The sequence below is a fragment of the Felis catus genome, chromosome D4, assembly GCF_018350175.1.
Source record: "Felis catus isolate Fca126 chromosome D4, F.catus_Fca126_mat1.0, whole genome shotgun sequence".
NCBI lineage: Eukaryota > Metazoa > Chordata > Mammalia > Carnivora > Felidae > Felis > Felis catus.
The window spans coordinates 66,984,862-66,997,391 of NC_058380.1; the positions used below are offsets into that span (position 1 = coordinate 66,984,862).

Below are 12,530 nucleotides of genomic sequence, written 5' to 3' on the forward strand. Positions count from 1 at the left end.
GCACATATTTCTAAAAAATAAGAGAACTTTGTATTAAAAAGGGTGAATAAAAGAATTTTATTTAATTTTAATTTTTATTTAATTTTATTTATTTATTTAAAAGAATAAATGTGCTAAATGTTAACATGAGTCATGTATTTTTTAATTCATTATGTATGTTACATTCATCTGCCTATTCTGCTGGATCTGGCACACCCCCCAGCACGACGGAGCCAGACCCTTCCCTACTCGGAAAACCAGGCCCTGCCCCGCAGGAGCAGACGGGAAGCTGCTCGCCCCGCCCACCCGCTCGCTCGCTCCCAGGACACGCGGCTCCGCCCCAAAGCGCGTCGGCGCCGGGTCCCAGGGCGCACGCGCAGGCTCCTCCTGGTCGCGCGGGAGGGCGCGCGTCTGCGGCGGCCCCCTCCCCCCACCCCTCGCCGCGCCCGGCAGGAACCCGTCGCCGGGTTTGCTTCGGCTGCCGGGGTCCGTCGTCGTCATGGACTCTCCGTGGGATGAGCTGACCCTTGCCTTTTCTCGCACGTCTATGTTTCCCTTTTTTGACATCGCTCACTACCTGGTGTCTGTGATGGCGCTGAAGCGTCAGCCGGGTGAGTGCGGGGAGTCTCAGACCGGCCCCCTCAGGGTACCTCTCGCGAAGAGGACGGCTGAACGGCCGAGCTGCCGCTGTCCCAGAGTCCTATAGCCGCGCTGGAGGGGAGGCGAGAGCCGATCCGCCTGACCCCTCGAGCGCAGATGGGGAAACTGAGGCCGGGAAGGGTGGTGACCCCGGTACTCGTCAAAGGAGGCGCGACGTAGGGTCCGCAACGCCGCGCCGGGGGCGGGTGACAGGGCCGCCGCTGCCGCATTTGGGAGCCCGGGCACTACTTGCGTCCGCCCAGGATGTGTGAGGTCTCTCGGCGGTGCCGCCATCTCCTTGGAAAGTACGGTATTTAAAAGTCACCTGGGGACGGAGCTCCCTGAAACAGCGTGTGGCACTTGGTCGCTTGGGATAATGAGTAGTTAATGGACTGTTCCGCAGTCATGAAAGTTGTATCGACACTTAAAGGGCCTCGGGCAGGCACACCAGTATTCCCCTTAACGCCGCGCTCTGTCATCTTGCTGGACAAAGTGATTGCTGGAAGAGAGTGGATTCCCATTTTCCGTCGTGTGAGTGACCTCGTACCAGAGTCATTTCGCATAGTTTCACTCTCTGTAGCCTGGGGGTATTGTCTTAATACAGGATTTTGAGTCTTTTTTGAAGTCTATACGATCAAGGAGCAGTATTTCCTTTCTTGTATTTTACATTCAGGAGATGTTTGCTCCTATATTGCTTTACTCTTGCAGCCATTCTACCGGCCTTTTCGTTGTATGGATCTCTTCTTTCTTTGTGGTCAGGCATTTATCTTCTTTTTCTCCTTTCTGCCTGCTCATGCTGCCTGGTCCTGTAGAGTTCATGAGTGAGGGCTTGAGGTGATGCTGTACCTTCTACGGACTACTGTTGTCTGTGTGTGGTTTTTAAAACTGTTTGGTCTCAGAAATATTCCTCATTTGCCTTGATGTAGCTCAGTCAGAATCATTGTTCGTTAGAGGTTTTGACCTGGTGAATATTGCATTAAATCAGGACAGATAGCCTGCATAAGAAACGGTTTCCTTGATTTGAAAAGAATTATATTATTATGTCACATCCACGAGTTGAAATTTTCTCGTGTAGGCTAAATCACCTCAAAGTGTGGTCCAGGAACCCTGGGGTTCCTCACACTTCCAGATCAAAATCGTTTTCATAACAACACGCAGATGTTCTTTGTCTTTGTTATACTATTTTTCTCACAAGTGTACAGTGGGGTTTTCCAGAGGCTACATGACCAGCGATACTCTAGCAGATTGAATCCAGAAGCAGATATGAGAGTCCAGCTGTTTTCTATTTGAGGCCAGACATTAAAAGGGATTTGCTAACCTATAAAACAGTGTGACTTTTCTCACTAAATGTTTTTTGCTTTGGAAAACAGTTATTTTTCATAAAGAGTACATACTTTATGTTAACATGTACATTTATTATTTTTAAAATGAGTACATAAGTACTGTAGAATTTTCTCAGTTAACAATCCTGTAACTCACATAAATAAAAGCTCTTTGAGGTCTTGAAGAATTTTTTTCAAGTCTTACTTAAAATTTTTTTTATTTATTTTTGAAAGAGAGAGAGAGTGTATTGTGTCTGCATGTGCGCGGGTGGGGGAGGGGGTGGGGGGGAAGGGCGCGCGTGGGGGAGGGGGTTGGGGGGAGGGGCAGAGAGAGAGACACACACAGAATCTGAAGCAGGCTCCAGGCTCTGAGCTGTCAGCACAGAGCCTGACATGGGGCTCGAACTCATGAACTGTAAGATCATGACTTGAGCCGAAGTTGGATGCTTAACTGACTGAGCCACCCAGACACCCCATTAAAAATTTTTTTTAGTGTTTATTTATTTTTGAGAGAGACAGTGCAAGCGGGGGAGGAGCAGAGACAGGGAGACACAGAACCCGAAATAGGCTCCAGCCTTTGAAGTGTCAGCACAGAGCCCAATGCAGGGCTCGAACCCACAAACCATGAGGTCATGACCTGAGCCAAAGTCAGCCGCTTCACTGACTGAGCCAACCAGGCGTCCCTCAAGTCTGACTTTTTAAAGGTTTAAATTACGTATATTATACTTATGCTTTTAAATATAAAATTCTATGATTTTGGATAAGCACAGATATGTACCTACCACCATTGTCAAGATACAGTTTGATCACCCACCCCAGATTCCTTCTTGCTTGTTTGTGGTCAGCTCTCCCTCAGCCATTCACCGGCTCCAAAGTTTATTTTTATTTTTGAGAGAGAGACAGAGCGAATAGGGGAGGGGCAGAGAGAGGGAGAGGGAGGATCCCAAACAGGCCCCGCACTGTCAGCACAGAGCCCGACACAGGGCTCTAACTCACAAACCGGTGAGACCATGACCTGAGCTGAAATCAAGAGTTGGACCACCCAGGCACCCCCAAAATATTTTATATTCCAGTACCAGTACTTGTAAACAGGTAAAAATGATAGAATTCATACAAAGGAGTGCTTCTATTTAAGCATTTACCAGAAGTGTGTTAGACTGCCTGTATCTTCCGCATTATTCACTATTACCATTTTTTAAAATATGTTGTCATTCTGATGATCAGGAAAATAGTTTTCATTTGCATCTCTCATGGTTACTGAGTTTGTGCTTCTCAAGTTTATTGACAATTTGTATTTCCACTTATTGAGCTGATCATTTTTTTTTTTTCTGATTTGAATTGTAATACATTTTTTTAAATGATGAATTGGGGTGCCTGGCTGGTTGACTTAGAAGAGTGTGCGACTTGATCTCAGGGTTGTGAGTTCAAGCCCCATTTGGGTGTAGAGATTACTAAAAATAAATAAATAAAAATAAAAACTTAAAAGAATGAATCATCCTTACATTCTTGGAATAAACTGTACTTGTTTGAGGTATTATTTTAATTCATTAGGGATTTTGATTTGCCAATACTTCATATAAATTTTTACTTAATTGGAAACCTTTTTTATCCCTTATTGCCTGATTCTCTAGAACTCAGACCTATGGTACAATAAAACTGCAATTCACCTATGTAGTACCAGGATTCTTCTTATCTTTATTTTCTCGAATATGTTACTTCTTCAGACTCTTGACTTTTTGGGATGTACTCTACCACTGCTAATACCTCACTCCTCACTTTCCTACCATTTACATCTTTTATGTCTCTACCTAGATCTTTTAAAATGCTAGTGGAGACAAGAGGGTAAAGGGGATTAACTTTTTCTTTCTGTGGTGTGGATAAGGATAGCATCCCTTTTTTGTTTGGTTCAGGTTGTAGGCCTTCAAACCCAAGGAAGGTTGATGGTTCTCCTCTCCTTTTCCATGTGACTTGTGCTTCAAGCAAAGACATCAGGGTATTTAGTAAATTGGATTTTTAAAATTTAATATACCTCCGTTTGTCAAATAATTAAATTTTAGTTCTTCCTAATCCCTGGTATCTGATTATCTATAGTTTTAAGTTTTGCTAGTAGGATAGATTTTGGTTGTTTTCCATTTTCCTGGGTATTTTATTAGAAGTTTGAAAATGGTGCTGTGATGGCTCTTAGTCAGAAACCATTTAGCAGAAATTTTATTTCTCTTATCTTACATTAAAAAAAAATTTTTTTAGCGTTTATATATTTTTGAGAGAGACAGAGTGTGAGTGGGGGAGAGACAGAGAATGGGAGATCCAGAATCCAAAGCAGGCTTCAGGCTCTGAGCTGTCATCACAGACCCGGAGGCAGGGTTCGAACTCACAAGCCTTGAGATCATGACCTGAGCCAAAGTTGGACACTCAACCGACTGAGCCACCCAGGTGCCCTTCTTCTCTTACATTTTTAATCTGCCTTCTCAGTCTCTTTTCTTATTTAAATCTTCATTAAAATAAACACATTTCTTCAATCATACATTCATTCCCAGTTACTCTTTTCTGTAAGACTTTGTGAAAATTTAATCTACAATTATTTGTACTTGATTTTTACACACAAAATCTTTTATTTTACTCTTAATTCTCCTACTGCTGTTTTGCTCATCTCTCTCAAATCACAGGGAGTTCAGTTAAGTAAATATTCACTGAAACTCCACTGCATATCAGGCAGTATTTTAGATGTTGAGGACACCAAGATGAAAGATGCTCTTGTAGCCCTAAAGGAACTCAACTGTGCTGTTGTCGTCGTCGTCTTTTTTTTTTTTTTTTGATAGTGTCACATAAGGTTGCACTACCTTCCTATACGATCATAATATTCATTTCAGATACATGCAAAAGCATTTTAGTATCTTGATTGTAATCCTCAAACATCCTTTTAAGGTAGGTATTATTGAACTCATTTTACAGATGAGGAATACACTTACAGGAATAAAATAACTTTATTTAAGTCACATAGGTTAATAAATTATGGAGCTAGTTCTTCAGCTAATTCCAAAGTTCTCAAATATTCTGTGCTCTCTTTTTGCAGGTCCATTCAATGTTTCTGGTTTCTCAATATTTAGCAATTTCTTAATAACCTTTCATTTGACATGGTTATTTTCTCCCATGATTTCTGTCATTTCCTTATCACCAATGAGGTTTTCCTTTGCTTTCAGGAATTAAATACAGGAATAAAGCTTATTAGTGTTCCTTCTTCTAATTTGTGGGAGATGAAAGGATTCATGTATCAAGAATTTGTCAGTTCTAAGGATTCTGTAAAGGTGGCAACATTGTTTTGCTATCTTTATGAATCCACACATAAAAACATACAGAAAAGTACAAAAATCATAAATGTACAGCTCAATGAATTTCCAAAATGAACACATCTATTTAATCAGCATCCAGATAAAAATAGAACATTCATGATACTCCAAAAGCCCTTTTTGTTATGTTATGCTTTACAAAGCCAAAATATGTTCTGCCCAGTGTGGGATGGAAAAAGCATGTTTCAGAAATGACAGTTTATAATTTACTTCTATTAGTTTAAAGAGTCTTACTTAAATATTTTTAATAATTTTTAAGTGAAAGAATATTTGATTGACCTAACATAAATTATAGGCCAGAGTGTGGTGTGGTAGAAAGAGCTCATAAAATCAGGAGACCTGTGTTAAAACTCTGTCAGTAGCTTGGGATAAGAACTTAAAACCCAGTATTTTATCTGTGCAGTGAGTAGGCTGGACTAGAACACCAGCTGAGTGGTGTTCCCTTCTTAGGAGTCTCAGTTTTAGCTCTAAAGAGATCTTTGTTCAAGCTTCTATGTTTTAATAATTTTAATCCTTTGTTTCCCCAGCAGCAGTAAACTACTTTTTCTAGTTGATACCTCTGTGATACTATAGTATTTACTTTTTACATTTTCAACAATCTAGTTAACAATTTTATAATTATGTCTTTATAGTAAATTCTCTCTGTTAAAATAACTGTGTATTTTCTCTTTCCTGACTGGACTCTGACTAGTACAGAATCCTAGCAATGGAGTTTAACTTCCTACCTTCTGTTTTGCATATGTTATATTAAGATATTTAAACTATTGGCTATTTCCTGCCCATAGATCCAGTCTGTATAATGTCATCAATATAGTGGGCCAGTGTGATGTTATGTGGATTCTCAACATGATCAAAATTTCTGGACTTTGTTGGAGAGCAGGAGAGTTGACATAGACCTGAGGCAAGACTGTGATAATATACTGTTTACCTAGCCAGATAAAAGCAAAATGTTTCTGGGATTCTTTGCAAATTAATATGGAGAAAAAAGACTTGCTTACCAGGTTATAGGGATTATGTTGATTTGTTCCAGTAAAAATACTGCATCTTGAATACCACTTGCAACTGGAGTCACTACCTGTCTACATTTATGATAATCCACAGTCATTCTCCAAGATCCGTGTGCTTATGTATAGACCAAATAGACAAGTTAAATGGGATGTGATAGCTGTCACCACGTTTTCATCTTTGATGTTTTTGATTAGGGCAACCATGTTTGTGGTATTGCCTTTTTTTTTAAGTTTATTTATTTATTTTGAGAGAGAGAGAGCAGAAGCAGGGGAGGGGCAGAGAAAGAGAGAGAGAGAGTGAGAGAGAATCCATCTGACTCTGTGGAGTCCGACGTGGGGCTTGAACTCATAAACCATGAGATCATGACCTGAGCAGAAACCAAGAGTCGGGACTCTTAACTGACTGAGCCACCCAGGCGCCCCTCTGTAGTACTGCTTTTTAAAAATATGGGCTGCCTGGGTGGCTCAGTTGGTTAAGCGTCTGACTTCCACTCAGGTCATGATCTTGCAGTCCATGAGTTCGAGCCCCGAGTTGGGCTCTGTGCTGACAGCTCAGAGCCTGGAGCCTGCTTCAGATTCTGTGTCTCCTCCTCTCTGCCCCTCCCATGCTCATGCTCTGTCTCTCTCGGTCTCTCAATAATAAATGTTAAAAAAAATTTTTTTTAAATACCTTGATGAAGGGAAGAAACTCTAGGGGCTTCTACTTGAATGTTTCTACCATAATGATCCTTACTCCTGGATCAGAGGATTAATATGGGGATTGTGTCAGTTGCCAGCTATGTCATAGTTATACATTAAAGAACTACAAGGTGAGTCTATGGATTTACTTGGCCCACTATGATTCAGACTTGATCCAAAACTGAAAGTAGAACATGACTTTATTTTCTAGCTTTTTTTAAAAAAAATTTTTTTTAATGTTTATTTATTTTTGATAGACAGAGCACAAGAGGGGAGGGGCAGAGAGAGAGGGAGACACAGAATCAGAAGTAGGCTCCAGGCTCCAAGCTGTCAGCACGGAGCCCCACGCGGGGCTCAAACTCCCAGACCGCGAGATCATGACCTGAGCTGAATTTGGACACTCAACCGACTGAGCTACCCAGGCGCCTTTATTTTCTAGCTTTCATTTCATGATGAAAAGTATTTTGATTTTAAAGCCCGTAAGTGATTATGAGTGCTTCAAAACTGATATACTTTGAATTAGAGTCAGGTCTCAATGTGACAAATTTTGCTAAGTTTTGGGGAAAATAATTCTATTGATAGCATATCACAAACATCTTAAGGTAGAACAGAAAATGTTTTTGTCCTTTCAGTGTCAACATGTTAAAAATAAAATAACATATCCTAGTTAACACAGCTTGTTTCTTAGCTAAAAGAATACATCTTTGTTTTAAAACTGAGAAGAAACTGGGGCACCTGGGTGGCTCGGTCATTTGGTGTCCAACTTTGGCTCAGGTCATAATCTCCCTGTTTGTGGGTTTGAGCCCTGCATCGGGCTCTGTGCTGACAGCTCAGAGCCTGGAACCTGCTTCAGATTCTGTGTCTCCTCTTCTCTCTGCCCCTCTCATGCTTGTGCTCTGTTTCTCTCTGTCTCTCAATAATAAACATTAAAAAATTTTTTTAACTGAGAAGAAATTACAGATAACCTATTATTTTTCTCCTACTGAAAATTACTTATATGTTCTAAAGATACACAAGCTGTTTCTGGTTAACTTCTGTATTTTCACAGTTTAAGTTTACAATAAACTAATTCTGGTACTGAAATAACATACACAAATGAACATAACACCTAAAGAAATTTGTCATAAGAGGGGCACCTGGGCGGCTCAGTTGGTTAAGCATCCGACTTTGGCTCAGGTCAAGATCTCATGGCTGGTGGATTTGAGCCCCACATTGGGCTCTGTGCTGACAGCTCAGAGCCTGGAGCCTGCTTCAGGTTCTGTGTCTCTCTCTCTCTGTTCCTCCCCTGTTCATGCTCTGTCTTTCCTTCTCAAAAATAAAAACATTTAAAAAATTAAAAAAAAAAAAGAAATTTGTTGTAAGATTGTCTCATACTTAAAATGTGTGTCCATAGTGTGTGTACGCAAGAGAACTTTATAGAAATGGCTATTTGAGAGGTGCCTGGGTGGCTCAGTTGGTTGAATGTCCGACTTTGGCTCAGGTCATGATCTCGCCATCTGTGAGTTCAAGTCCCTTGTTGGGCTCTGCTGACAGCTCAGAGCCTGGAGCCTGTTTCGGATTCAGTATCTCCCTCTCTCTCTGTCCCTCCCCCATTCATGCTCGCTTGCTCTCTCTCTCTCTCTCTCTCTCTCTCTCTCTCTCTCTCTCTCTCTCCTCTCTGTCAAAAATAAATAAACATTTAAAAAAATTAAAGGGCTATTTGAATGAGAAATTTTTCTAATTGACATAATTTTGAAAATGAGGCAAAAAAGACTGATCTGAGGGAGACTCTTCAATTCTGTTCTTCTCCTTTCTGTTTTGCTCTAATGAAATCTTAGTTTTCCTGATTTAAGTCTCTTAGGGATATAAGTACTTTTTTAAGGGTTGTGGTATGTCATTTTCTTTTCAGCCTTTCAATAAGAACTCAAAAAATTATACCTTGGGCTCAGAGAATAAAAGCAGCCCAAAGGCTGCATTTTGCTTACTTTCTCTGCTGGTAGTGATCAGTCCATTCAGCAGATAAATCAGCAAGTGTCTGCCAATGTACTAGGTAGTAAACATGTGTTTTGATCTATATTTTCTTATTTTAAATCCTTTTAAGTTATGAATTATTCTCATTTAATGAAAGTTGAAACTTAAGCCAAGAGGGTTTAGTGTTCCTACAAAGAGGTCATGAAACTGGTCAAAACTGGTGTTTCAGCTGCTTCTTTGACTTATGACAATACAAAGGGAAATTAATGGTAGTAAAATCATAATACTTGAACTCTTGAAATGTTTCACATACATTTTTCTGTCATACAGTAAACATTTATAGGGTACCTACTCTGCACTAAAGTCTCTTAGAATTTTAACAGGTAAGAACTTTATAATGGAGCTAACATAAACAATCTAGAATGTGATATGTCTTAAGAGGAAAGAATAAAATATGACAGTTGAGGAAACAGGAAAGTTATTTTGACAGACTTAATCAGAAATGAATATTACATGAATGAATCATTTGTGTGAAAGCATTTAGTACATTTGATTCGGATTGTTGCAATGGTCAAAGGAAAACCTGAATATATTTGAATTTGGCTAAGCCAGTGAGTGGTATCAGATGGATGTAGGTAGTGCTAAATCTTCATTAGAATAATATAAGGAAAACAGAGGACAGATAGCAGTGAGTATTCCTTATTGTATGTTTATCAGAAGTAATTAATTACCTTGGAATGTGATCTTCATTAGTGACTGTGCTATGATGGGCTTGTTTAGCTTTGTTACAGCTTTCTTGCAGTTAGAACTCCCATTTCCAGAATGTGTTGCTAGAGCTCACAGGGTATGCCTGTGAGAGAAATAGGGACATACACACACACACACACACACACACACACACACACACACACACACAGTAGGGTTGGGAGAGAGTTAAGAGTAAGGGGGAAAGTGGTGTGTCTGTAAATTAGCATAGGAAAAAAAGAAGTCTGGAAGTTGTCACCTCTCAAGATAGTAGTATGATGGAATGGGAAAAGTAGAAAGGAAAGGGCAATTTGGCTTTTATTTTTACTTATGTGGTAATAGCGATAAGCTAATACTTATTGCTTACTATGTGCCAGACCCCTGTTCTAAGTGATTTAAAAGTACTCACTTGTAGTTGATCCTTAGTGGATCCTTACAGCAACCCTGTGATGTAGATTACTTTATTTCTTTTCCTCTTTCTTGTGTGTGTGTGTGTGTGTGTGTGTGTGTGTGTGTATTTTTTTTCAAGATATAGGAAAACAACTTGTTGAGTTCACACAAAGATTAAGTGCTGGTGCCAGGATTTATACCTGAGCAATTACACTCTAGAGTCCATACTCTTAAGCAGTCTATATTGCTTTTTAATGTGAAGATGATGCAGTATGGAACCTAGTGACCACTGACCAAACGATAAGATTATACTCATTTATTAGGCTGACTGACCAATGTTATAATCGCTTACCACTGTGTGGGGCACTAGTGCCGATACACATATCCAGGAAGATTATATGTACATATTAGAGACATAGTAGTATTACATCTGACATAGGGTTTGGCTGTAAAGATAGCATGATCATGCATTAAAATAATTCTTGAAAATTCTTAGGTTTAGAGGAAATTGCTACACTGAAGATTGATGTCCTGCCTTTTAGTACATTTCTCATAACTGATTTTTCTTCCAGATTGGAACAGGTCACCATTTCTTGAGTTATCACCAGTTGCATATCATAAAACCTTGGCATCACTTCACTTCACAGGATGTGTACAGCACAGAAAATGCCCATCTGCCAACTCATTTGCACTCCTGGGCACATTTTGTTATGTGGAATGGTGGGTTGCACTAATTGACTTTTATTTTCTCCTTTTATTTTTCCTGAGCACATATGGGTGATTTCCATGTTAATTCAAGTATGATGATGTTACCCTACTGAACTCAACGTATACATTTGTGTAGTTTTGTTTTTGTTGTTTGTTTTTGCATAAATGGGCCTTTTCCTAAGATAACAACAGTGAGTATTTTGGTTATATGTTCTTGCAGACCTTATTTTATGTATTAGTTGCATGTATATGTACTAATAGAAATATATGGTTTTCTGTTTCCCCCCGTAAATTATTTTTTATTGTACGTATTGTTTGTATACATATGGTTTTCTTTTTGTCATATAAGTGCATGTAAAGCACTTTACCCAGATTCACCAACCACTTACATTTTGCCCCATTTATTTAATTTTTGCCAGCTTTATTGAGGTACAGTTGACAAAATTGTATATATTTAAAGTGTACAATTTTATGGTTTGATATGCATATGAATTGTTAAATGATTTTCACAGTCAAGTTAATTAGTACATCCATCATCTCACAATATTTAAATAACTTAAAAAACTTTTTTTTTTTTTAGTTGTGACTTAAGGTCTACTGTCTTAACAAGTTTCAAGTGTACAATGCAGTATTAACTATAGTTGCTGTGGTATACATTAGATCCCTAGAACTTATTCATCTTACAACTAGAAGTTTGTACTTTAGCATCTCTCTCTCTGAATGTTTTTATTTATATGTATTATTTTCTCAAAACCACTTGAATGTAAATTGGAAGCACTTGCCCAGTTACTTCAAATTACTTAAGTGTGTTAATATTAAAAACCACAGTTTAGTTATGAAAGTCAGAAAGTTTAACAGTGCTGGATCACCTGGGTGGCTCAGTCGGTTAAGCATCGACTGCGGCTCAGGTCATGATCTCACTGTTTATTGGTTTGAGCCCCATGTTGGACTCTGTGCTGACAGCTCAAAGCCTGGAGTCTGCTACAGATACTATGTCTCCCTCTCTCTCTCTGCCCCTCCTCTCTCTCTCTCCCTCTTTCTCTCTCTCTCTCTCTCTCTCTCAAAAATAAACATTAAAAAAAACCTTTCAGAAAGTTTAACAGTGCTATGACACTATTATTTATGTAAGCCACAGCCCATATTTTGATTTCATTAGTTATCCCAAAGTTCATTTATAAATATTGTTTCCCATTCCAGGATGTGATCTAGAATACACATGCATTTAGTTGTTGTCTCTTTAATGTTATTTAATCTGGAGCATTTCATCAGCCTTATTTTTGGTATTTCTTGACTTCAACATTGTTAAAATTTAGGCCAGTTTTTTGGTTTTTTTTTTATTTTTTCCAGAAGAGCCCTCAATTTGGGTGTGTCTGATTGCATTAGTTCAGGTTATGTATTTTTGTAGAAATACTGTAGAAGCAGAGATGTGTTCTTAGTGCATCATCTTGGGAGTCACCTTATACTGTTTGTTTACAGTGATGTCTGCAAGGTTTCTCCACTCTAAAGTTATTATTTCCTTCTGTAATTAATAAGTTATTTGTTAGGAGACATTTTAAGATGATGTGTATACCTGTTCCTCATCAGCCTTTCACCTCTAGGTTTATTTTATTCTGTTTCTAGCCAGTCATGTTAAAAGCTTAGATTATTTATTTCAGCTTTTATTTGCTAAAGTGCTTAAGATGATAAATTTTTCTTAATATATTGCTTTGATATAGAACTGGAAGTACCTACAGTAGGGCTGGGAATGAAAGGAAAGAGTAGATAGG

At 39.0% G+C, this 12,530-nt stretch overlaps 1 protein-coding gene across 3 annotated transcripts in view; it reads left to right on the forward strand.

The window, feature by feature from the left end:
• Nucleotides 1–346: 346 nt before the first annotated feature.
• Nucleotides 347–12,530, forward strand: part of TMEM38B (transmembrane protein 38B) — a 51,950-nt gene continuing 39,766 nt past the window's right edge. Inside the window, exons 1-2 of one of the 3 annotated variants that reach the window (XM_045042798.1) lie at nucleotides 347–590; nucleotides 10,629–10,776. In XM_045042798.1, the coding sequence (XP_044898733.1) occupies nucleotides 479–590; nucleotides 10,629–10,776 (260 nt within the window). In that variant the 5' untranslated portion in view covers nucleotides 347–478. Of the gene's footprint in view, nucleotides 591–1,005; nucleotides 1,150–10,628; nucleotides 10,777–12,530 lie in introns of those variants that run through there. The other 2 variants (XM_006939345.5, XM_023242537.2) reach the window with 2 other exon arrangements.